Source organism: Oryctolagus cuniculus, chromosome 7, assembly GCF_964237555.1.
Source record: "Oryctolagus cuniculus chromosome 7, mOryCun1.1, whole genome shotgun sequence".
NCBI lineage: Eukaryota > Metazoa > Chordata > Mammalia > Lagomorpha > Leporidae > Oryctolagus > Oryctolagus cuniculus.
The window spans coordinates 37,433,079-37,456,890 of NC_091438.1; the positions used below are offsets into that span (position 1 = coordinate 37,433,079).

Consider the following 23,812-nt stretch of genomic DNA (forward strand, 5'->3'; position numbering starts at 1 on the left):
CCAACCAACCGGCACAGCGGAGGAAGGAGTGAGGCCCCGGTCTTTGTTTGGGAGAGTTTTTAAAGGAAAAAAGGGGCTACATCAGCAGGAAAAGAGTTACATACACTATGGAAGCTTCGGGCACAGGGGGTTACAGCGGGGGCTTACAGCAGGGGAGCTTTGGGCACAGGGAGTTACTTTGTTTAGCAATCTCTACTGTGCTGTCCTTGGGCTACCGAGCTAGCTGTCCCTGGTAAGCTTTGATATCTCCAGAATGCCTGAATGCCTGCTTTTACAAGGACCCGGGTCTGCTATGGGAAACAGAGGCTGCTTTTTTTATTGTTTAAAAATGGAGTCACTTTGGTTCTTCAGTTACACAGAAAATTCCAGAGATAAACAACTCCCGAGCTTTAAATAACAGAGTATATTGTACATTGCTCTATTTTATTATTCGTTATTGGCATTAATCCCTCACTGCGCCTAATTCATCAGTTAAGCTTTATCATAGGTATACATAGGAGAAAACTATATATATATATATATACACACACACATATATAAAATATAAAATCCAGTACGATCCAGCCTTCAAGCACCTACGGAGGGTTTCGGAATGAAGCTCCCCATCCCACCCCCAGTCCAAGATAAGGGGGACCAACGTAAGCTTTCTAATGCGAATTTGTTTTTCTTACATCTATATATTACCTGTTAAGGATATTTATGTTAAAAAAAAAAAAAACATTAAGGTTAAATAGAAACATGGGAAGGGTATGTGATCTACCTTTAAGTGAAAAATACCAGCGCAACGCAAACTGGAGTGGGCAGGCGACTTCGTTTAAGGTTAAAAAAAAGAGAGAGGCATCTCGAGACTGTATCTTTCAAACTCCGTATTACAAAGATAAAACATGGGTACATTTTTTTAAAATGCAAAAACGCGCATTTTCCCCAAATTAATTTGTCACGCGGTAAATTCGCCTTCCTACTCCTGAGGGCGCTAGGGGGCGCCAAATCCTCTGCGAAACGTCTGACGCCTGGAGACGCCAGGTCCAGGGTTTCCCGGAGCTCTGAGGGAGCCCCACCGCGCCCTGCCCGCACCGCCAGGCCCAGCTTCCCTCCTGCGGACCGCCCCGCCCCGCCCCTCCTCTCCCGGGGTCCCGCCCTCCCTCTCGGACTCGCTGACGCTCCCGCCCCTCCAGCCCTCCACCTCCCACGCGCCCCGCCCGTCAGGCCCCGCCCCCCGCCTTCCGCCTCTCCCGGCCCCGCCCGGCCCGGCCCCATCTCTCGCCCTCTCTGGTACCCCCGACCTGTCGCTCGCGGACGGCCCCGCCCAGTCACGCCCCGCCCTGCGGAAGTCGGGAGCCTTCCGGTAAGTGCCGCTGGCGTCAGGGCCGGAAGTCCTGGAAGCGCTGATCCACAGTTCCCGATAGTGGGGACCGGACTGAAGGTACTGGCCGCGCGCCCGCCGGAGGGAGCAAGCCGAGCCCCGGGTGTGGCGAGGGGCCGGGAGGAGGTAGATTCCCAGCGTGCTGGCCCGGCAGCCTCGCGTAGCCTTCGCGGCTTTGCCCCAGGAGGGCGGGAAGAACCCGCCGCGTTTTTCCCCGCACAGCTCCTACTGGTGCGTGGGCGTGTTCCAGCCGAGTCCTGTTCCCTCCAGCTCCTCTCTCTCCACCCTAATCGTCCTTTAGCCCAATTATAGGTGTGTTATGTAAAAGGGTTCTGTGAACTTATCAACCAGGGAAATTCTCAGTTCCACAGAGTGAAGGAGTTCTTAATTAAAAACAGCGTTCAGAGCCTTTAATTTGCTAGTAGGAGCTTTCTAATCATAACTGAAGTTGTTTTACGTTACTTTGTGTAGGACTAAATAATTTACAGTGTCATTTAATCCTTGTAATCTTGTGAAATAACCATTATCTTCCGAATGTTCGAAATGAAGGAATAACATTATAAAGAGATATGCTTGAGGTCCCGTTCCATGATGGAGCTAGATCCAAACCCTGGTCATCGATGCTGAAATCCCTTTAGAATTGGAGCAGCACTCGAAACCTGTCCTACAAAGAATGCACTTTTGAGGCCTGGGAGGGGACAGCGGTGACGCCCAGGCCAAGCTGGGAACATGAGCCCCAGCCCTGCCATGGAGGGAGTGAATTGCCTGGCTTCTGACCACGAAGTGAGGCAATGAGAAAGCTGCAGGAGGTTTGAGGTTGGGGTGCAAGCAGTCATTCTTGCTCCTCAACAGACACAGCTGCTCACTTCCACACCCCTTGCAGGATGCTTCCAGATACTCCAGTGCAACCAATAATGGAAAGAATGTCACCCTCCTGCGTCTGAGAAATGAATAAAAATCCCCTTAGAAGTAGGTGGTGAGAACCTCACCCAGTCTCATTGGAAGTTGGGAGGAAGGGAGAGGAATGGATTCTGAACCTAGTAAATTCTTGTCTAATTCCAAGGGAAGACACCTAGACAAGAATAAATGGGGCTGGCGCTGTGTGGTAGCAGGTAGAGCCACTGTCTGCAGTGCCAGCATCTCGTATGGGTGCTGGTTCGAGTCCTGGCTGCTCTACTTCCACTCTCTGCTAATGTCCTGGGAAAGTGGTAGAAGATGGCCCAAGTCCCTCGGCCCCTGCACCCAAGTGTCTTTGTAGAAGTCTGGGAATAAGAGAAGTCCATCGGGGAGAAACCTTGTGGCTACGGCCTGTCAGGGTTTAAGCAACACTCCAGTGATGCTTATTTGGGGATAGACATGACAGTGGGAATAGATGTCGTTATATTCAACGGGAACAGGGTACAGGGAAGCTTAAAGACAAAATAAGGATTGCATAAGTGATTTGGAAACTGTGATCCTTGACCAGAAGATTAACAACAAGGTACTGTCAGCCTGAGGTTGGTTGGGCAGTTGTTCAGCAGAAACCCTGTGGAAGTGTGGTTGCAGCACTTTTTGTGCAAGGTTGTGGTTCTGGGAGAATTTTTGATTAATAGTTCTTGTTACCAGGCATTTGAGAGTATTTCAAAATGTCCATGGAAAAAAGTGGAATAAGTTCATGTTGGTTTGAAAACCTTGAAATCCATGCATAGTTTTTTCATAACATGCATCTCTCATATACTGCTTGAAGAATCTTCATAAATATGGATTTCAAACATTTTTGGTGCCAAAATCAACTTTTAATTCCATTTTCCACAAATCTTTTGAAGTACCATTATATGCAGGAGATCCCCTTTTTCATAATCTCCTAACTTACTTAATGTTTGTCCTGGACTTGACATAGCAACTCCTTTTTTTTTTTGACAGACAGAGTGGACAGTGAGAGAGACAGAAAGGTCTTCCTTTGCCGTTGGTTCACCCTCCAATGGCTGCTGCGGCTGGCGCACCACGCTGATCTGAAGGCAGGAGCCAGGTGTTTCCTCCTGGTCTCCCATGGGGTGCAGGGCCCAAGGACTTGAGCCATCCTCCACTGCACTCCCGGCCCACAGCAGAGAGCTGGCCTGGAAGAGGGGCAACGGGGACAGAATCCAGTGCCCCGACCGGGACTAGAACCCAGTGTGCCGGCGCCGCTAGGCGGAGGATTAGCCTGTTGAGCCGCGGCGCTGGCTAGCAACTCCATTTTGATTAAAAACTTTCACAAGATAAATGAATGGGTTGGGTTTATGGACTTGAGCAAGGAATGTCAGAATGATACTGCAGAAGTCCAAACAGAAAAATCTGCACTTTATTCAGCACGAGGTACCGAGGGACAAGGCCAGGCCAGTACACCTGAGAACAGGATGTTCATATGGGATGCTGGTATTGAAAGCAGTAACTTAATCTGCTATGCCACGATGCCAGCTCCAGTTTTTTTTTTTAATGTTTATTTATTTTTTATTTATTTGAAAGGGTGGCAGATCTGTTGGTTCACTCCCCAAACACCCTCAACAGCCAGGGGTGGGCCAAGCTGAAGCCAAGATCCTGGAACTCAATCTAGGTCTCCCACATGGGTGGCAGAGACCCAAGGACTTGAGGCATCTTCCACTGCTTTCCCAGGCACATTAGCAGGAAGCCAGATCAGAAGTGGAGGAACCAGGACTCAAACTAGCAGGACTCAAGCTAGCACATCAAATATGGATGTGGAAATCCCAAGCAGCGGCTAAGCTCCTTGTGCCACAGCTGCCCCTGTAATCAGCTTCTGTGAATCCATCTTTCAATACATTCTCCACCTATGTGTCTTTTTATCATATGTAATTTAAACACCTAATCCTAAGAATAGGCCTTTAATATAAAAAAGTATGTAACTTTCTTATTAGTGACTTCAGTATAACATATTAAGATCCTTAAAGCTGAAAGAAAACTTAGAAACCAACTCTTTGATTTCAAGTGTGAGGGAAAAAAACCTCTTGGAAGCTCAGAAAGTTGCTTAAGGGCATTCAGATCAGTAAGCGGCGTAAGAAAGACAGGACTACTAGATCTGGTGATCTCCTTACTCGTCACGTCACCATTCACTAGGGAAAACATTATAATAATAATAGCTTGTAATTTTCTAACCTGTATTTATATTTTTCAAAAAGCTTCGCTTATTTAAAACCTGCTTTTATCCATACTACAACCCTGTGAAGTAGGCAGGGGGAGATGGTTATCCTGTGAGACCGAGAGGCTTGGTCACTTGTCCAAGGCTGTAAGTGGTTAGCAGTATGACTGGACCTAAGAAAATGGTCTTCAGGCTTCCCCTTCAGGGCCTTTTTGTTTGTTCGTTTTACTGTAAATTTTTTGTTCTCTTACCAAAGAAATATAAAACAAAAACTTTTTTTCTCAGTATCACTTTTATTTAACACGCACTACATGCACATGATATGAGTGGAGGAAAGGCTTAGGAATCAATGCAGTAAAGACAAGGTAGACACTGTTACCAGATGTGCAGTGGCTGATTAAGATGTTCCTCAAAGCTCTTTATATCGAAGGGTTCCCACGAAACTAAGTGTGGAAGCAGAAGTGTGTACACACCCCAACACATCCTCTGACTGCTGGTTTCCTGAGCTGCCTCGGCATTGTTTTTTGTTTTTTATTTGCCCAATGTCATTGTCATGTATTAGTATATAATAAAACTTTCTTTCTCTGTCTCATTCATTCTCTGTCTCCCTTAAACAAATTTTTAAAAATTATTTTAGGGGCCAGCATTGTGATATAATGGGTTAAGCCTCCACTTGCAACATCAGCATACCATATGGGTGTTGGTTCCAGTCCCAGCTGCTCCTCTTCTGATCCAGCTCCTCACTAATGTGTGTGGGAAAGGAGTGGAAGAAAGCCCAAGTCTTTGGACCCCTGCACCCACATGGGAGACCTCGATGAAACTCCTGGCTCCTGGCTTCAGCCAGGCCCAGCCCTGGCCATTGCAGCTATTTAGAGACTGAACCAATGGAAGGAAGATCTCTTGTTCTCACTCTCTCCCTGTCTGTTCCTAGAACTCTGCCTCTCAAATAAATAAAATAAATCTTTAAAAAAATTACTTCAAAACAAGGGAGTATTGAATACTTAGCCTCCAGGTTAAGTTGCTGGCTAAGACACCTGTGGTCTACATCTGGTTTCTTTCTTTTTTCTTTTTTTTTTTTTTTTTTTTTTGACAGGCAGAGTAGAGAGAGAGAAAGGTCTTCCTTTACCGTTGGTTCACCCCCCAGTGGCCGCTGCGACCAGCGTGCTGCAGCCGGCGCACCATGCTGATCTGAAGCCAGGAGCCAGGTGCTTCCTCCTGGTCTCCAATGCAGGTGTAGGGCCCAAGCACTTGGGCCATCCTCTACTGCCTTCCCAGGCCACAGCAGAGAGCTGGACAGGAAGAGGAGCAACTGGGACAGAATCCAGCACCCCGACCGGGACTAGAACCTGGTGTGCCGGCGCCACAGGCAGAGGATTAGCCTATTGAGCCGCAGCACCAGCCTACATCTGGTTTCTGACTCCAGCTTCCTGACAATGCAGACGCATTGGAGGCAGTGGTCATAGTTCAAGTAATTGGTTTCCTGCCACCCGCATAGGAGAACTAGATTGAGTTCCTGGCTCCAAAGCCCAGCCCCAGCCATTACAGGCATCTGCGGAGTGAATCAGCAGATAGACGCTCACTTGCTCTCTGTCCTTGCCTCTCAAATAAATAACTATATAAAAAAAAAAGCTGTGAAGTTTCTTTAAACTCTGAGAATGTCTTTCTCCAACGGCCATCCTGATGGGTACAGTTCAAAAATGCACTTGTAATGGCTTGAGTAGAGGAAAACATTATTTTCTGCAGGGCAAAAAAATACCTTGTCCAGTCTGGAGTCCTGAACCACAGAGCCTGCTGGTTCCCTGGTTGCTACTTAAAAAAAGAAGAGCATTGGACGACACTCCAGCCACACAGGAGACATCAAAAACTCTTCTCAGGCCTTGTAGGATCACAGCAGGCTCTGGAGGGGCCAACACCTTATTAAACAAGAAAGACAGTGGGAAATGGAGGCACTATAAGGGAAAAGAGATAATTACTTAAAATAAGTTCGGATACCAAGCTGACACTGTGCCATAGCAGGTAAAGCTGTTGCCGACAGTGCTGGCATCTTTCAGATAAAGAAATATTTTTTAAAAACTTAAGATACCATAAGTGAAGTTTAAAAACTAAATGAATGCACAGAGATGTGATTCCAACACATATAACCGATAAAGAACATCTCCAAGAAAAAGAAGCAGACCAATAGGAAATAGGCAAACTTCATAAAAGAGAAATACCATGTATTCAAAAACATGCAAAAAGGTGCTAGTAGTCAAGAAACTAGAAATTCATAATGATACATCATTTTTTTCACACATAAGATTGGTAAAAGTTACAATATTCAGGGACTGAAAAGATGAAAGAAAAAGGTACATTTGTATTTTTCTGGTTGGAACATAAATTACTGTAATTTTTTCAAGTAATCTGGCACTATATCCTGCAAATAGAAATACCCATTCTCTTTTGCTAAATAACTGCACTTTAAGAATCTAGCCTAGGCTGGCGCCAGCTCACTAGGCTAATCCTCCGCCTTGCGGCGCCAGCACACCGGGTTCTAGTCCCGGTCGGGGCGCCAGATTCTGTCCCAGTTACCCCTCTTCCAGGCCAGCTCTCTGCTGTGGGCCAGGAGTGCAGTGGAGGATGGCCCATGTGCTTGGGCCCTGGACCCCATGGGAGACCAGGATAAGCACCTGGCTCCTGCCTTCAGATCAGCACGGTGCGCTGGCTGCGGCGGCCATTGGAGGGTGAACCAACGGCAAAAGGAAGACCTTTCTGTCTCTCTCACTGTCCACTCTGCCTGTAAAAAAAAAAAAAAAAAAAAAAAAAGAATCTAGCCTAGAGGAAATAAAGTGTACAGAGATGTTTATTACAACACTGTGCTGGCAAAAGGGAAATGTGAGTGTCCACAATTGTGGTCCAGCTGTACTCTGGAATCCTAGGCAGCTATTTAAAAGAATGAGAGTCATGTACACTTGTGTGGTTCTATTTGAATATTTCTGATTCCTTTTGACAATCGAGTCTCTGAACCTACTGCCAGTGTTTGGAGGGTCTCCCTCTGTCATGTAAGAGCTTTCCCCTATAAACTCCCAGATTCTCTCTCCAGCTCTTGTAGCTGGAACTGGCAGCAGGCCAGGGGAGTAAGCAGCGAAGGCACTGAATCCACTCTGGTGAGGGGTATGGCAACAGGCAAGGCTTCAGCCAGTTTGAAGAGATGGTAGTGACAAAATTGTATGTATTATTTGTTTGAAGGTCAGACAGACAGAACTCCCGTCGGCTGGTTCACTCCCCAAATGGCCACAACAGGCAGGTCTGGATAAGGCTGAAACTGGATCTCTATCGGGGCCTCCCACGGGGGTGGCCGGGACCCAAGTACTTGGAGCCATGATGCCCTGCCTGTCCGGGTTTACACAAGCAGAAAGCTGAATCAAAGTGGAGGGGCCAGGGCTTGAACCAGGCACTCAGATAGGGGATGTGGCCGGCCCAAGCAGAGTCTCACCTGCACTAAACGCTCGCCCCACACATTACTTGTTACTTTCGGAATTCTTGCAGCCAGCATATCTGGGGAAAGATTTTCCTGTACTTTATCAGCTCTATTTTTTTTTTCTTGCAGTTTTTCAATCTGTCTAGAAATTCGTATTTTTAAAAATTTTATTTGAAAGGTAGAGTTACAGAGACAGGGAGAGAGCTTTTCCAGGTTCACTCCTTGGAGTTTTCTTCTGTCCTTCTATCTGCTGGTTCACTCCCCAGGAGCCAGAAACCAGGATGTTATTCCGGGTCTCCCACCTTGGGCCATCTTCTGCTGCTTTCCCAGGCCTTAAGCAGAGAGCAGGATCAAAGGTGGAGCAGCTGGGACTTGAGCCAACGTCTCTATGGGTTGGCTTGCAGGCAGCCTCTATGTCACAGCCTCAGCCTCAGCCCCAGAAATCCACCTCTTAAAGGGAGGAAGTGAAGGCAAGACAATGCAGTTGTGATGGGAGGTCATGCTTAGTGAGACAGGGAATGGGGAAGAACGGGGCGTACCTTTAGAAACCAGACCGATGTTGGGAAAGAGTCCACTCTGAACACTCCCTGCTCAGGGGTTCTCCACTGAGTAATTTCCACACTGAGGTCATGAGAGACTTGGGGTAGCCCGGGACTCCAGGAGCCTCCCCTTCTGCCTCAAAAACCACTTTGTGGGCTGGGCCGTGCCCGTCCCTACTGGGAAGTGGCGTGGCTGTGCCGTCCCTCTGTCCTTCCCCGCCGCCGGCCGCCAGAGAAGGCTGAGCTTTCCCGCGTCTGCCCTCACTGAAGGCGGAGGCGGGCCCGACACGGGACAGCCCTCTGAACCCCCGCCGCCCCCGCTCCTCACTTTCTCCCTAAGCTAGTGCCTCATGGGCAGCGAGCCCCGCCCAGGGCACGGTGACGCCAGCACGTTAGTCACCTTCTGGGCAGAGGTGCTGGTTTTTTTTTTTTTTAAATCAACATGAAGCTGAAGGTCTTTCTCCATTCTGAGTTGAATGACTCAAATCCTCTTGGCTCTTAGAGCGCCCCTCCCCCTCCACTTCTAAAACGTAACGCCCTCACTGGGCTCTCCCAGTGCTGGGGTCTCTCACCACATCCTTCTCCTGACTACTCTCTGTGTCATTTAGGGGACATGGCAAAGGGGTTCTGCCTTTGTGGGATAGGAAACCAGTCTCCGCTGAACCTCAAGGAAAAATACCCCGAAAAACAACTGGCTGTGAAATTTGTCAGGTTGAAAGTAGAGGTGCTAACTTGTTTATAGAGCTTTTGTATTGAAGCCCACTATCTCTTAAAAAGTCTTTTTATTGTGGAAATATAGAGCATTCATCTTTTTTAAATTTTAGGGGTTGCTTTTTTGACTTCACTTTGTTTTATAATTGTGTAAGATAACTACATAATTGCACAATCAACTCGGAAGAGCAAAACATGTTGAAAGAAGTTTATCTTCTACCTCTGGCCCTTCTGCCTCATTTCTTCTCTCCCTAAAGTCATGCACTTTTTAATCATACAGTGTATATTTTTTTCATTTTTACATAGGAAGCTTATATATCTATATCTCCCTTTTTAAAGATAAACAGTACACTAGTCAGATGTTCTATACTTTATCACTTAAAAGTATTTTTTGTTCATCATTCCCTAGCAGCATATAATGATTTTCCTCGTTTTTTTTCCAAGATTGATTTATTTATTTGAAAGGAAGAGTGACAGAGAGAAAGGGAGAGAGAAGATCTTCCATCCACTGATTTACTCCCCAAATGTCCGCAACTAGCCGGGTCTCCCACATGTGTGGCGGGTCCTAAGCACTTGGGCCATCCTCCACTGCCCCCAGGCACGTTAGCAGGGAGCTGCACCACAAACAGAGCAGCCAAGGAGCCTTGTGCAAACTTCATTTCATATTTTCGTGAGAGTATCTTTAACATAGATTCATGAAAATAAAATCACTTAATCAACAGGCATCACTAACTGTGCTAGCTAGATATTGCCAAATTCCCCATCACAGAGGTTGTCCATATTAGGGTACTTCTTCCTTACTACCCGACTGACGGTGTTCTCAAAGTTTTGGATTTATGCCAATCTCATGGGTGACATATGGTATCTCCAGATTTTTTTAAAATCTGGAGCAATGTTGAATACTTTTCACATGGTTAACAGCAGATATACTTCTTTCTCTTGTGGAATGTCTGTGTAGTTCTCCAGCCCAGTTTTCAATAGGCCTATTAGAATTTGTCTTCTCTAGTTTTAAGTAAAAGACATTAATCTTTATATAATGTAATGTATACGTGATTTTTCCAAGCTGTCTTTTTACTTAGATTTTATTGTTATTATGTAATAAAACTTAGCAATCTGCACCTATGGAGATGAGTGTACATTTTTTCTTTTAGATCACTTACGATGATTGATTATATTTATGGGCTTCTGACTGATGGACTCTTTGTGCTTGCATTTAAGGTATATTATCCATTTTGTCTTAATCAGTATTTTTTTTTTTTTGACAAGCAGAGTGGACAGTGAGAGAGAGAGAGAGACAGAGAAAAAGGTCTTCCTTTTGCTGTTGGTTCACCCCCCAATGGCCGGCAGGTGCATCACACTGATCCGATGGCAGGAGCCAGGTGCTTCTCCTGGTCTCCCATGGGGTGCAGGGCCCAAGCACTTGGGCCATCCTCCACTGCACTCCCTGGCCACAGCAGAGAGCTGGCCTGGAAGAGGGGCAACCGGGACAGAATCCGGCGCCCCGACCAGGACTAGAACCTGGTGTGCTGGCGCCGCAAGGCGGAGGATTAGCCTAGTGAGCCACGGCGCCGGCCAATCAGTATTCTTTTAACACGCTGCTTGCTGATGTTGTATATAAGATTTTTGCATCAGTATTAATAAGCGAAATCAATCCATAGTAGTCTTTGCTGTTGAGATCTGTGTCATGTCTCCAAAATTCAAGTTTGAGAATCAGTGTCACCTTCCCTTTATAAAATCATTAAAGGAGTTTTCCTTCTTTCACCATGCTCCAGAATAGTTTAAGAGGTGAAAGATTTAGCTTTTAAGGTTTGGTAGCATTCTCTATGAAATTAACTGGGCCTTTTTTGTTTTATAGGAAAATTCTGATTTCTGGAATTTTATGTTGATTGGTCTGTTTAGACTTGTTTCCATATTGTGGGGAGCAACTGGGAGCAACTCGGACTAGAGTAAGTTACTGGAATTAAGACTTATTCTATGCATCTGCTCTCCCACAATATGGCGCTGGGAGAGGAGCAAACAGCTTCTGCACAGCTGCCTCCAGTTCAACCAATAAACTGTAGGACCTGCTCCTGATTGGAGGAGAGCAGCGTACTCGGCGTGTGGGTAGCAGAGTTGGGATTGGTGGAAGAGGACTATAAAGGAGGAGAGAGACAACATGCACCGGGAACATCTAAGAGGAACATCTATCTGAAGGAACACCTGTGCAGCCCCCGAGAGAGCCGGCCGGCGGTGTGCCGCTCCCCCGTGGAAGTGGGGAAAGTGGCAGGGGGAACCGCCCTTCCACGGAGGTGGAAGGGACGGTAGCCAACCCAGGAAGAACCAGCAGCAAACCCGGGGAGGGCCGAGCAGACAAAAGAACAGCGCAGGGTCCTGTGTCGTTCCTCCACGAAGACGGGAAGCGACACCATATGAGCCAATTTTGCTTATTTGATTTTCTGTTATTTTCTACATTTCTGTGTAACTCTGACTTTCAAATAAATCCTTAAAACACACACACACACACAGCTATCACAAACTATACTGCTTCCATGATAGCCTTTATTTATTCTTGGTTATTCAAGCAAGCATTTATTTAATGCTCACCATAGTAATAGATGTCTCAGATCTGATATCTCAGATCATTTTGGTTATTAAAGCCACATCGGGAAGGATTCTTAGTATTCTTTGGGGATTTTCTATGGGATTTGTGGGGAGATATAACAGCAGTCTCCAATAGAGGGAGCCAGAGTTTCAGAAAAGAAAATTTAATCAGCTAATTTGCGCTCCACAGAGAAGTTGGTAGGCATGCAGCTCTTCAGAGCTTACTGTATTACAGAACTGTTTTCAGTTCCCATAGAAAAAATACAGAAAGTACACACAAGCAAGGGGTTTGAATAGTTCAAAATTGGCCCAGTAGCTTGGTGGGGTAAAATCCTGTTAACCTAGGAAAACAGGCAAAAGCCGTATTACCAATCCAGTACCCCTCAGCATCTGCCTGAGTGAGGTCGTGTTGGGGGCCCCTCGGAGTTGCATCCGGGGAATGAAATTTGGAGAGCTGATCATATGGCTGGTGACACTGTGTAACAGATGAGAGAGATGCCCCAGTGTTTACTAAATGTTGGGTGCTAATCATTTTTATGGTTTTTAAAGTTGCCATGGGATGAAGATACATCAAGTTGCTAACATTTAGCAGTGATAAATTAGAAAGCATTAAATGAGATAGTTTATCTAACAATGCAAATTTTTGAGGGAAAAGTTGCTGGGAATCCTATTAATATCTAGGAAGTGATATGGGATGAAAGCAAAAATCCTGGGGCTGGCAGTGTAGCATAGGAGGTTGAGCCGTCACCTGCGCCTGTGACACCAGCATCCCTTATGGGCTCTGGTTCAAGTCCCAGCTTCTTCACTTACCATCCAGCTCTCTGCTATGGCCTGGGAAAGCAATGGAAGATGGCCCAAGTGCTTGGGTCCCTGCACCCATGTGGGAGACCCAGAGGAGGCTCCTGGCTTCAGATTGGCCCAGCGCTGGCTGTTGAGGCTGTTTGGGGAATGAACCAGCAGATGGAAGACCTCTGTCTCTCCCCACCCCCCTGTCTCTTTGTAACTCTTTCTTTTTTTTTTTTTTTTATTATCTTCATGCTCAACATATTTTTGCTGTCACGTAACTCTTTCAAATAAACAAAATAAACCTTAAAAAAAAAAGGTGGAGGTATAACCTCTGTGGAAGGCAATGGGGCACTATCTATCAGAATACAGATACCCTTGGACTTCATAATTTCATTTCTATAAATTTATGCTACAAATATACTCAAACATATGCAAAATGACACATGAATAATTACACATTGCCACATTGTTGTAATAGCAAATACTTCAAACAGCCTAACAGTTCAACAAGGAGAAACTGAATAATCATAATACAATATCAATGTAGTACTGTGTAGCTATAGAAAATAAGGAAGCTCTATATGCATTAAGATATAGTGATACCTAGAATATAAATTTTAATTTTTAAAAGGTAAATAATAAGCCGGCGCCGTGGCTCAATAGGCTAATCCTCCACCTTGCGGCGCTGGCACACCAGGTTCTAGTCCCGGTCGGGGCGCCGGATTCTGTCCCGGTTGCCCCTCTTCCAGGCCAGCTCTCTGCTGTGGCCAGGGAGTGCAGTGGAGGATGGCCCAGGTGCTTGGGCCCTGCACCCCATGGGAGACCAGGAAAAGCACCTGGATCCTGGCTCCTGCCATCGGATCAGCGCAGTGCGCCGGCTGCAGCGGCGGCCATTGGAGGGTGAACCAACGGCAAAGGAAGACCTTTCTCTCTCTGTCTCTCTCTCTCACTGTCCACTCTATCAAAAAAAAAAAAAAAAAAAAGGTAAATAATAGGGCCGGTGCTGTGGCGCAGTGGGTTAAAGCCCTAGCCTGTGGCACTGGCATCCCATATGAGTGCCAGTTCCCAGTTGCTGCTCTTCCGATCCAGCTCTCAGCTGTGGCCTGGGAAAGCCGTAGAAGATGGCCCAAGTGCTTGGGCCCCTGCACTCGCGTGGGAGACCCAGAAGAAGCACCTGGCTCCTGGCTTCGGATCAGCCCAGCTCTGGCCATTTTGGTCATTTGAGGGGGTGAACCAGCAGATGGAGGATCGATCTCTCTCTTTCTCTCTGGCTTTACCTCTGCCTTTAACTCTTATCTTTCAAATAAATAAAATGATTCTTTTTTAAAAAAGTAAATGGTATGGTTGCTATAATTTCTGTAATAGGTAATGTATAATGTATTTCTATTTTATCTTTTGTAATACACAAAATCTTTGAAAACTACACAAAAATGGATAGCTGAGAGAGTTGTCACTTTTTTTTTTAACAGCCACTAGGTGAAAGCAGAAGTAGGAGAACCTCATCTTCTGTGGTCTCCCCACTTACACTGACCAACATTCTCTGTGTTCTCTTCATCCTCTCCTGTTACGTTAGCAAGACTCTCCTAGGTGTAGGAAAGCTACAAACCAGATGGTCTTAAGACAGTGGTTCTCAGCTAGGGAGCAAATCCTGGTGGCCGCCTTGAAGAGAAATCAAAATAAAACACTGCAATGAGAAACATAAACAATGGGAGAGGAAAAAAAGTCACTCTGATTACATTGTGCCTTCCAGCGGCCTGGCCCTCAAGGCCCAAAGGATACTTCCTACCTTTAGAATCTATTAAATTCTCTTGTGGATTTATAATAAAGTCCTCCCTTTTCTCTGTAAGGTACCCTGAATAGGAACTTCCTACTGGGCAGTATTTTGTTTTTAAATTAATTAATATATTTTTGTTCTTTTTAACTTTAATTTTTACTTAGTTTTTAACATTCAATGTGATTTGTAGATTCAGTTCTAAGAACATAATGATAATCCCTTCCTTCCTCCCTCCTTCCCCTCTACGGGGCTGTCTTAAACCAGTGATAATGCTAAAATTGAGCACTCATGGCTGATGTTGTGGTGCAAGGGGATTAAGCCACCACCTGCCCCATCTGGGTGCCCATATGGGCATCTGTTTGAGTCCCAGCTGCTCCATTTCTGATCCAGCTCAGCTAATGAGCCTGGCAAAGCAGCGGAAGATGTTCCAAGTACTTGGGCCCCGCCACTCATGTGGGAGACACAGATACAGCTCCTGGCTTCAGCCTGGTCCAGCCCTGGCCATTGAGGCCATTTGGGGAGTGTACCAGCAGATGGAAGAGCTCCTTGTCTCTCTGTAACTTTGCCTTTCAAACAAATAATTCAACAAGCAAATACCTAAATACTTCTAAAAACTTATTGAGCACTCACTGTGCATCAGCCGCTCAACGTAGGCATGTTACATTTACTTAATGCTCACAACAAAGGTTATCCTCAGTGCATATACAAGGATTGTGTATCAGAGAGATGCGATTTCTAAGGCCTCACATTCAGCAGAGTCAGAATTTAATCCAGGCAATTTGGCTGCAGTCCCCATGCGGGCAGTTTCCCTCACTGAGGTCCAGCTTGAACAACTGCGTGCATTACGCATAGACTAAGGAAACGTGCACTGGGGGCAAGCGTCTGGCTCGGGGTTAAGTTGCTGCCTGGCTATCAGAGTGCCGGGCTTCGGTCCCAGGTCCCCTGCTTCCAAGCCAGCCCTCTGCTCCTCTGCTCCCTGGGAGGCAGGGGATGATTGCTGTAGTATTTGGGTCTCTGTGCACGTGGAAGACCTGACTTGAGCTCTGGGCTCCTGGCTCTGGCCTGGCCCAGCCCTGGCTGGTGGGCATTTGAAGAGCGAAACTGTAAATGGAAAAATCCTCTCTCTCTCTCACTCTCTCTCTAATACAATGAAAAACAAAACAAAACAAAACAAAAAAACCTTCACCCCAATAGCAGGTAATTTCAATCCAAACAAAAGATGTCCTAATGGCCTAATTTAAGTGAATGATAAAAATATCTTCAAGGCATATTCTGGAGGCTTTCTGAGCCCTTCCAACTTTGCAAGAGTTAAACTGGGACCTAGTAAAAGACTACCAGCTATACCCGAAGTCAATCAGTTCATCTACAGAGAAGTTAAAATTCAACACAAAGTTAGAAGCTTGAAACTGCACATTACTGCTCCTGTTTCTATTATCATTTCCTAGGGTCTGTGGAATTTTAACTAGAAGAATTCACACAAGACAAGCCAGGATTGCACCTGGGATTTTAGATTGAAGAGAGACAAATAACCTAAAATGGCTACCATTCTTCCCAGAACAATGGGATCCAAAAATAGATCCAAATATATTAGGGAATACAATAAATGTGGCATTTGAAACCAGTAGGGGGAAACCAGCTCATTTAATAAATAATGCCAAGGCAACTAGTTAGGCATCTGCAACCTGACCTCAATCTGTTCCCTAAACGTCAGCCGAAACAAAAACTCGGTGAATTATTTTTTAAATATTAAAATTTACAAAAAGCCACTCAAAGCACACAGAAGCAGAAAGAAAAAAATAACAAATTTGACTACAAAAATGCTAGAAACTTGACAATGGCAAAAAAAAAAAAAAAGCCACAAACAAAAAACTACGACAATGTGTACAACATATTTGGACAAAGGCTAATTTTCTTAATATATAAAGGGTTGAAACAGATTAATAAAAGTGATCAATAGTCCAACAGTGAACGGTAAAGACATAAAAGGTCATTTTTGGCTGGCGCCGCAGCTCACTAGGCTAATCCTCCGCCTTGCGGCGCCAGCACACCAGGTTCTAGTCCCAGTCGGGGGGCCGGATTCTGTCCTGGTAGCCCCTCTTCCAGGCCAGCTCTCTGCTGTGGCCAGGGAGTGCAGTGGAGGATGGCCCGAGTCCTTGGGCCCTGCACCCCATGGGAGACCAGGAGAAGTACCTGGCTCCTGCCATCGGATCAGCGCAGTGCGCCGGCCGCAGCGGCCATTGGAGTGAACCAACGGCAAAGGAAGACCTTTTTGTCTCTCTCACTGTCCACTCTGCCTGTCAAAAAAAAAAAAAAAGTCATTTTTAAGGGTAAAAAAATAAAAGTAATAAAAAAGGCTCATATGGGGCTGGCGCTGTGGCATAATGGGTAAAGCCACCGTCTGCAGTGCCGGCATCCCATATGGGTGCTGGTTCGAGACCTGGCTGCTCCATTTCTGATCCAGCCTTCTGCTATGGCCTGGGAAAGCAGTAGAAGATGGCCCACCCTGCACCCACATGGGAGACCCAGAAGAAGCTCCTGGCTCCAGGCTTTGGATCAGCTCAGCTCCGTCCGTTGTGGTCATTTGGGGAGCGAACCAGCGGATAGAAGACCTCTCTCTGCCTCTCCTCTCTGTGTAACTCTGACTTTCAAATAAAATATAAATAAAACTTTAAAAAAAAAAAGAAATGCAAATTTGGATCTCTCTCTCAGTCACTCCCTCTTTGCCGGTAACTCTGCCTGTCAAATAAGTAAAAATTGAAAAGGAAAGGCAAAGAGGTAGCAAGTCAAGCTGCTACCTGCTCTGCCCGCAGCCCATGTAGACGCTGGTTTAGTCCTATCTGTTCCTCTTCCGATCCAGCTCCCTGCTAATCACCAGAGAAAGCAGTGGAAGATGGCCCCAGTGCTTGGGCCCCTGCACCCACGTGGGAGACAAAGAAGAAACCCCTGGCTCCTGGCTTCTGACTGGCCCAGCCCTGCTGGTTGCATCCATCAGGGATGAACCAGCAGATGGAAGCTCTCTCTCTCTCGCTCTGTCTCTCCCCACCTCTAAGTGCTGCCTTTTGAATAAATTGGTTAAAAATGCCAGTTAGAGACAACCTGAAAGTTCTTGAGCAGGAGTAATTATGCTAGAAAAAAAGAGCTGCTACTCCGTTTTTCATATTTACTAGGGCTTTCACACCTCTAAAATGAAAATGGACCAAAAAGCGGGGTATGTGTGTGTGTGTGTGTGTGTGTGTGTCTCATGGGCCAAGGCAGTGAACAATGGGCAGCCTGGGAGGTCCACCCAGACAGCCTGGCTTCTGCAGTTGCCAGGCAACCAGTGTAAACACAGCAGGATCATGGCCACTAACTACAGTGCTAACCAGGTAAATTCTTTTTTTCTACTTCTTTAACTTGTAATTTTGTCTTTCAATCTCTACCTTTGAATCGACCCCCACCATAGGGTTCTGATCTTTGAGGAGCTGAGATAATCTTTCACCTCCTGAGAGTCAGGAGGACGTAGAGATAGCAATGGATGTCTTTGGATTAAAGGAACAGGGTGTAAACCAAAAGTCAGCACCATTTCTCTGTAACTGGCCAGAGTAAATAGGTGGGGTCTTCAAAAAGTTCATGGAAACTGTGTGTGATGAACAACCTGTGTATGGATTTTAAAATGTTTTGTACCAAAATAAACTTCTCTTTTAATTCCTTTAATCCACAAAACTTTTTGAAGTACCTTCCTGTTTTAGGCTTTGTGGGCCGAGTGGTGAAGACACAGATACCACATAGGTACTTAAATAGTGAGAGAAAACATTTTTCCGTAAAATTTTTGACCACGTTCAAAATAATGCATTATTGAGGATGATAATTGTGATACAACGAAAACAATTGAATTCTTTTTGGGGGTAAAACATTTTGCTTAATTGGAATTTCAAGTTAGTGTTCCCTTTCGTCAAATCAATTGCAGGTGCTCAGCTATGAAAACCATCCTAAGCTCTCAGGCCATTTAAAAATGGGCATCAATATGAATTTAGCCCCGAGTCACAATTTACCAGTCCCAATAAAAACAGTATGAGCTACAACTGTAACTTAAAATTTTCTAGTTGTTATGTAAAAAAATTGTTAATGTTAACCCAAGAAACTCAAATTATAATTTCAACATTTAATTAGCATTTAAAGTTTAAAAAAAAATTTTTTATTTGACAGAGTGAGAGAGAGAGAGAGAAGGGTCTTAGCATTTTAAATTATAATCAGATGTTTTACATTCTTTTTTTGTACTATCTTCAAAATCCAGTGCATTTAAAATTATTTATTTTAATTTTATTTGAAAGGCAGAGAGAGAGAGATCTTCCACCTCTGGTTCATTCCCCAAACACCCACAACAGCCAGGGTTGGGCCAGGCCAAAGCCAAGAGCCCGGAACTCAATGTAGGTCTTTCATGTGCTTGAACCATCATCCACTGCCTCACAGGGTGCCAGAAAGCTGGATGGCAAGTGGAGAAGCTGGGACTTGACCCAGGCACTCTGATGTGGGATGCAGAAGTCACAATGGGGTCCTAACTGCTGTGCCAAACGCCCACCCAGTCCAGTGCCAAGCACATTGGTGTGGACTGGTTACACTCCAGGAGCTCAAGAGCTCTGTGTGGTGACTGGCTCCCGTCGGACCGCACACACGCAGTCCATTAAGTGCCACCCTCGTTACAGTGAGTTAGGACCTATGTGATCGTTCAGGTGTTGGGTTTTCAAATCTAAAGAATTATGCGAGTCCTCATTTCCGGGGTACGGGGCCTCCGAGCCTCACAGGGATCCTCACCTTTCTCTCCACAGTACGAAAAAGCTTTCTCACCCAAGTATCTGCAGAACTGGTCTCCTGCCAAGCCAACAAAAGAGGTATCTCCATATGTGGTTTCTAGTTCTGTTCATCACCCAACTCCTGCTAGCTTTCTCTAAACTTCTACACCCTCCTCTCCCCACCCCTTAGACGTCCTCTCACTCATGAGCACTTCTCCCTCCCCCCTCCATCTCAGAGAATCTCTTCCCATGAAGGCTACACCCAGATCATCGCCAACGATCGTGGTCATCTGTTGCCCTCAGTGCCCCGTTCCAAGGTGAGATACCCGTGGGCATCCCCACCAAGAGAGGTAAACTGAGACACGGGACTGGGAGACTGCGCCACTCTCTGGAAAACGGAAGTTCAGTCTCCTTCTTGTTTTACTGTGAATGCCCCCAAATGTCTAGCCAGCTCCCAAAACAGATGGAGTTGTGTTCAGCACTCAGAAACGCTTACACTGACGAATGATCCGTATGTAAGTCCTTGGGTACTGGTGCTTACTGTGGGTGCGCTCTTGCCTCGTTTCGCCTAAGAATACAGAATTAGTTTTTAAAATTTATTCAAAAGAGCAACATAGAGAGTGGACACAGAGAAAAAGAGAACTTCCGGGGCCAGCACTGTGGCATAGCAGGTAAAGCTGCAGTCCTGGCATCCTATATGAGTGCCAGTTTGAGTCCTGGCTGTTCCACTTCCGATCCAGCTCTCTGCTGTGGCCTGGGAAAGCAGTAGAAGATGGCCCAAGTCCTTGGGCTCTTGCACCCACATGGGAGACTGGAAGAAGCTCCTGGTTCTTGGTTTCGTATTGGCATAGCTCTGGCCAGTACAGCCATCTAGAGATGGGAGACCTCTCTCCACCACTGCCACTCTGTAGCTCTGCCTTTGAAATAAATAAATCTTAGAGAGAGACCTTCCACCTGCTGGTTCACTCCCCTAAATGGCTGCAATGGACGAGGCTAGGCCAAAGCCAGGAGCCCCGAACTCCATTTGGGTCTCCCATATGGGTGCTAAGGGCCCAAGCACTTAGGCCCTCATCTGCTGCTTCCCCAGGCTGTCAGCAGGGAGCGGGATCAGAAGCAGAGTGTCCAGGACTGGAAGCAGTGCTCCAATGTGGGATACTGGCGCTGCAGGCAACGGCTTAACCTGGGGTCCTACAATGTAGGATTTGACAGAGGGGAGGGGCAGAACAAGAGGTAACCTAAACAGGGGAGGGGAGGATGAACGGGGAGACTGCGCTTTCAGTCCACTGTCATTATCACACATTCCCAAAGGTAAACAACCGAAGTAGGGCAAACACGGGTTCTGCCAATAGGTCAGCTATTGGGAGTGGGAATCCCTGTTTGAGAATCCCTTTTCCTTTTAGGCAAATCCCTGGGGTTCCTTCCTGGGCACCTGGCAAATGCCTCTGAAGATACCCCCTGCTCGGGTGACCCTGACCTCCCGGACAGCGGCCGCCGCCGCCTCACTCACCACATGGATACAGAAAAACCCCGATTTACTCAAGGCATCTAATGGGCTGCGTCCTGAAATCTTTGGCAAGGTACCTCTTCCCATTTAACCCCAAGCCCCGTTGGCTGCATTTCTTTACAACCTCAAAAAACTGTCTATTGCTACACCACCACTACCCCAGCAGAGGGAACCTCTAGCCAGTTCTTACCCAGCCGAGTCTCCGCCCTCTGAGGCCTGAACCAGTGAACTAAGGACATCTTCCCCTTCTAGTAGAAAATAACCTAATCCCAAGAGGAGTTTAGGGGAATCAGATTTAACTACTCTCACTGGAAACCTGATTTTCTGTCCATGTATGGGAGAGAAAGGGAGTCAGAGAATTCTGGGGTAGACTGGAAATAACCTGGGCCTGGCCAGGAACCTGATTCTCTTTCACTCTGCCCCTGCCAGCCCCATGATCCAGACAGTGAGAAGAAACGCAGGAAGAAGTGTGTCCCAAAGACTGTACAGCAAGCGCCAAGTGCAACTGTGATTCCCAGCTCTCCAGCTGGCAACCTCAGGTCCCCGGATCAACCCCAAAGCTCACACCCCTCCGCAGGTCACACACCAGGGCCCCAAAGCCAGGCCAGCTCACCCAAGAGCCCACCTGGAAGCCCATGTCTGCTAGAACACTGATCTCGCCGAGATCCGGAAATGCAAGCTTGGAACTTCCAGAGACCAAGGGGCCACACTGAATAAGCTGTCTGGAGACCGAGGGAAGTCAGACTTCCAGGCACAAATGTGGAACAGAGAAATCATGGGGAAAGAGAGGCAAATTTGGAAAATAAACGTTTGCTGAATCCTTTACCGATCCATGCTTTCTGTGCTGGTTATGTCTGCCTCGTAACCCTTAAGAAGGAAAGGAGGGGAACGGAGTAGGGAAAAGAACACGCAGGGGGGCAGCGTGGACATTTCAGTTATACCCCAAAATGACGAAAACAAATCTGAATGAGCAAAAAGGCAGACTGTCACAGAGCCAGGCCCTCACCTCTACCCCTGCAGTTTTCATTTGGAACATGCACATGTGAGTTTTTTTGTTTTTTTTTTTTTTTTAAGATTTATTTATTTATTTGAAAGTCAGAGTTACACAGAGAGGGAAGGAGAGGCAGAGAGAGAGAGAGGTCTTCCATCCGATGATTCACTCCCCAGTTGGCCACAATGGACGGAGCTGCACCGATCCGAAGCCAGGAGCTTCCTCCAGGTCTTCCCATGTGGTACAGGGGCCCAAGGACTTGGGCCATCCTCTACTGCTTTCCCAGGCCATAGCAGAGAGCTGGATTGGAAGTAGAACAGCTGGGACTCAAACTGGTGCCCATATAGGATGCCAGCATGCAGGCAGCGGCTTTACCTGCTACACTACAGCACCGGCCCCAGTGTGATGGTTTTAAAACTAGCAGTATTTAGTATTGTATGTGCATGTATGCTTCCCAAAGATGGGAAAGAAAAGCCACGAAAGCCAAAGTAGAAGACGCTGTTCTTGTTTGACTTTATATATAAATAAAAGTACATTACAGGGCCGGCACCACAGCTCACTAGGCTAATCCTCTGCCTGTGGCGCCGGCACCCCGGGGTTCTAGTCCCAGTTGGGGCACCGGTTCTGTCCAGGTTGCTCCTCTTCCAGTCCAGCTCTGCTGTGGCCTGGGAAGGCAGTGGAGGATGGCCCAGGTCCTTGGGCCCTGCACCCACATGGGAGACTAGGAGGAAGCACCTGGGGCTTTGGATTGGCGCAGCTCGCTGGCCTTGCGGCCATTCAGGGGCTGAACCGATGGAAAAGGAAGACCTTTCTCTCTCACTGTCTAACTCTGCCTGTCCAGAAAAAAAAAAAAAAAAAAGTACATTACAAAGAGCACCTCAGAAAGTTTATGGAAAAAAGCAATTTAAAGGCGAGCAATGGGGTCAGTATTGGGGCAGGGCCAGTGGAAGCCAGAAGTCTGGAACTGCTCTGGGTCGCCCAGGGGTGGCAGGTAGTTGAGTCTTCACTTGCTGCCTCCTAGGATGCACATCCGCGGGAAGCGGGGTCAGAAGCAGAGCTGATGGGAAAATGGGAGGCAGGTGCAGGTGTCCCAAGCAGCATCTTTATTTTATTTATTTGAAAGGCAGAGTTACAGAGGGAGAGAGAGAATCTTTCATCTGCTGGTTCGGTCCTCAAATGGCTGCAGTGGCCAGGGCTGTGCCGGGAGCCAGGAGCTTCCTCTGGGTCTCCTACATGAGTGCTTGGGTCCAGGTACTTGGGCCATCTGCTGCTGCTTTCCCAGGCACATTAGCAGGGAGCTGGATTAGAAGTGGAGCAGCTGGGATTCGAACTGGTGCCATTATGGGATGCTGGTGCTGCAGGCTGTGACTTTACCCACTGCGCCATGGTGCCACTGCCACTGCCCCACCCCCAGTAGCATCTTAACTGCTGTACTGAATGCCTGCCCCATGCATAGTTTTTTTCTTCATGTGTTTTTCACTAACAAGACTTCTTATATAGATTTCAAACAAGTTTTATACAAAAAATAAACATCTTTTATTCTATTTTTCAATAAGCTTTTGAAGTACCCCTATAAAGTTTGAAAACTGATGATCGAGAAGTGACTAAGGGGACAGTGCCGTGGCAGTGAGTTAAACTGCCGCCTACAGTGCCAGTATCCCATTTCAGAGTGCCATTTGGAGTCCCCCCAACTCTGCTTCTGATCCAGCTCCCTGCTAATGTGCCTGGGAAGGCAGAGGAAGATGGCTTAAGAACTTGGGCCTCTGCCACCCACATGGGAGACCCAGATGGAGCTTTGGGCTCCTGGCTTTAACTGGGCCAGCCTTGGCTACTGAAGCCATTTGAGGAGTGAACCAAGGGATGGAAGATGTTTCTCTCTCTCTCTCTCTCTTTCCCTCCCTCCCTATTACTCTGCCTTGCAAATAAATAAAGCTTTTTTGGGGGGAAAAAAGTAGAAGACAAAGAAGAAAGAGAGGATGGTAAGAAGAAATTAAGAGAGTAACACACGATGCTGTGCCATACTCCTTCATCTGTCAATCACCAGAAAAGTCAAGAAGTTCCCTCTCCCTTGCTCAGCCCCCAACGTCTGTGCATCGTTGACCCCATTCTACATCTTCCTGGCACTGCCCTTGCCAGACCTTTCCCACTCCCAATGTCGAAGTGTACCCTCAGGAACCCTTGTCCCTCACTCAAGGACAAGGGCAGCTGGTGTAAACTGGAGGAAGG

At 46.7% G+C, this 23,812-nt stretch overlaps 1 protein-coding gene and 2 long non-coding RNA genes across 5 annotated transcripts; 2 read left to right on the forward strand and 1 right to left on the reverse strand.

The window, feature by feature from the left end:
* The first annotated feature begins 1,218 nt into the window (after window positions 1–1,218).
* LOC138850513 (uncharacterized) lies at window positions 1,219–11,700 on the forward strand. 2 transcript variants are annotated; one of them, XR_011390336.1, is made up of 3 exons: window positions 1,219–1,345; window positions 10,334–10,400; window positions 11,038–11,700. It is a non-coding gene; the product is annotated as an uncharacterized lncRNA (long non-coding RNA). The 2 variants fall into 2 exon arrangements; XR_011390335.1 differs by having other exon boundaries at window positions 1,296–1,423.
* Window positions 8,039–8,669, reverse strand: LOC138850514 (uncharacterized). The gene is made up of 2 exons (XR_011390337.1): window positions 8,472–8,669; window positions 8,039–8,264 (listed from the first exon to the last, which is right to left on the reverse strand). It is a non-coding gene; the product is annotated as an uncharacterized lncRNA (long non-coding RNA).
* Window positions 11,701–17,546: 5,846 nt separating the features above from the next.
* On the forward strand, window positions 17,547–21,987 carry CFAP126 (cilia and flagella associated protein 126). Of its 2 annotated transcripts, XM_002715250.5 has the most exons (5): window positions 17,547–17,687; window positions 19,128–19,190; window positions 19,328–19,408; window positions 20,492–20,668; window positions 21,025–21,987. In XM_002715250.5, exons 1-5 carry the CDS (start codon window positions 17,661–17,663, stop codon window positions 21,247–21,249), a joined length of 573 nt encoding a protein of 190 aa, XP_002715296.3. In that variant the 5' UTR covers window positions 17,547–17,660; the 3' UTR covers window positions 21,250–21,987. The 2 variants fall into 2 exon arrangements, with proteins under 2 accessions (XP_002715296.3, XP_051714404.1); XM_051858444.2 differs by lacking the exon at window positions 17,547–17,687 and having other exon boundaries at window positions 18,921–19,190.
* The last annotated feature ends 1,825 nt before the right edge of the window (window positions 21,988–23,812 follow it).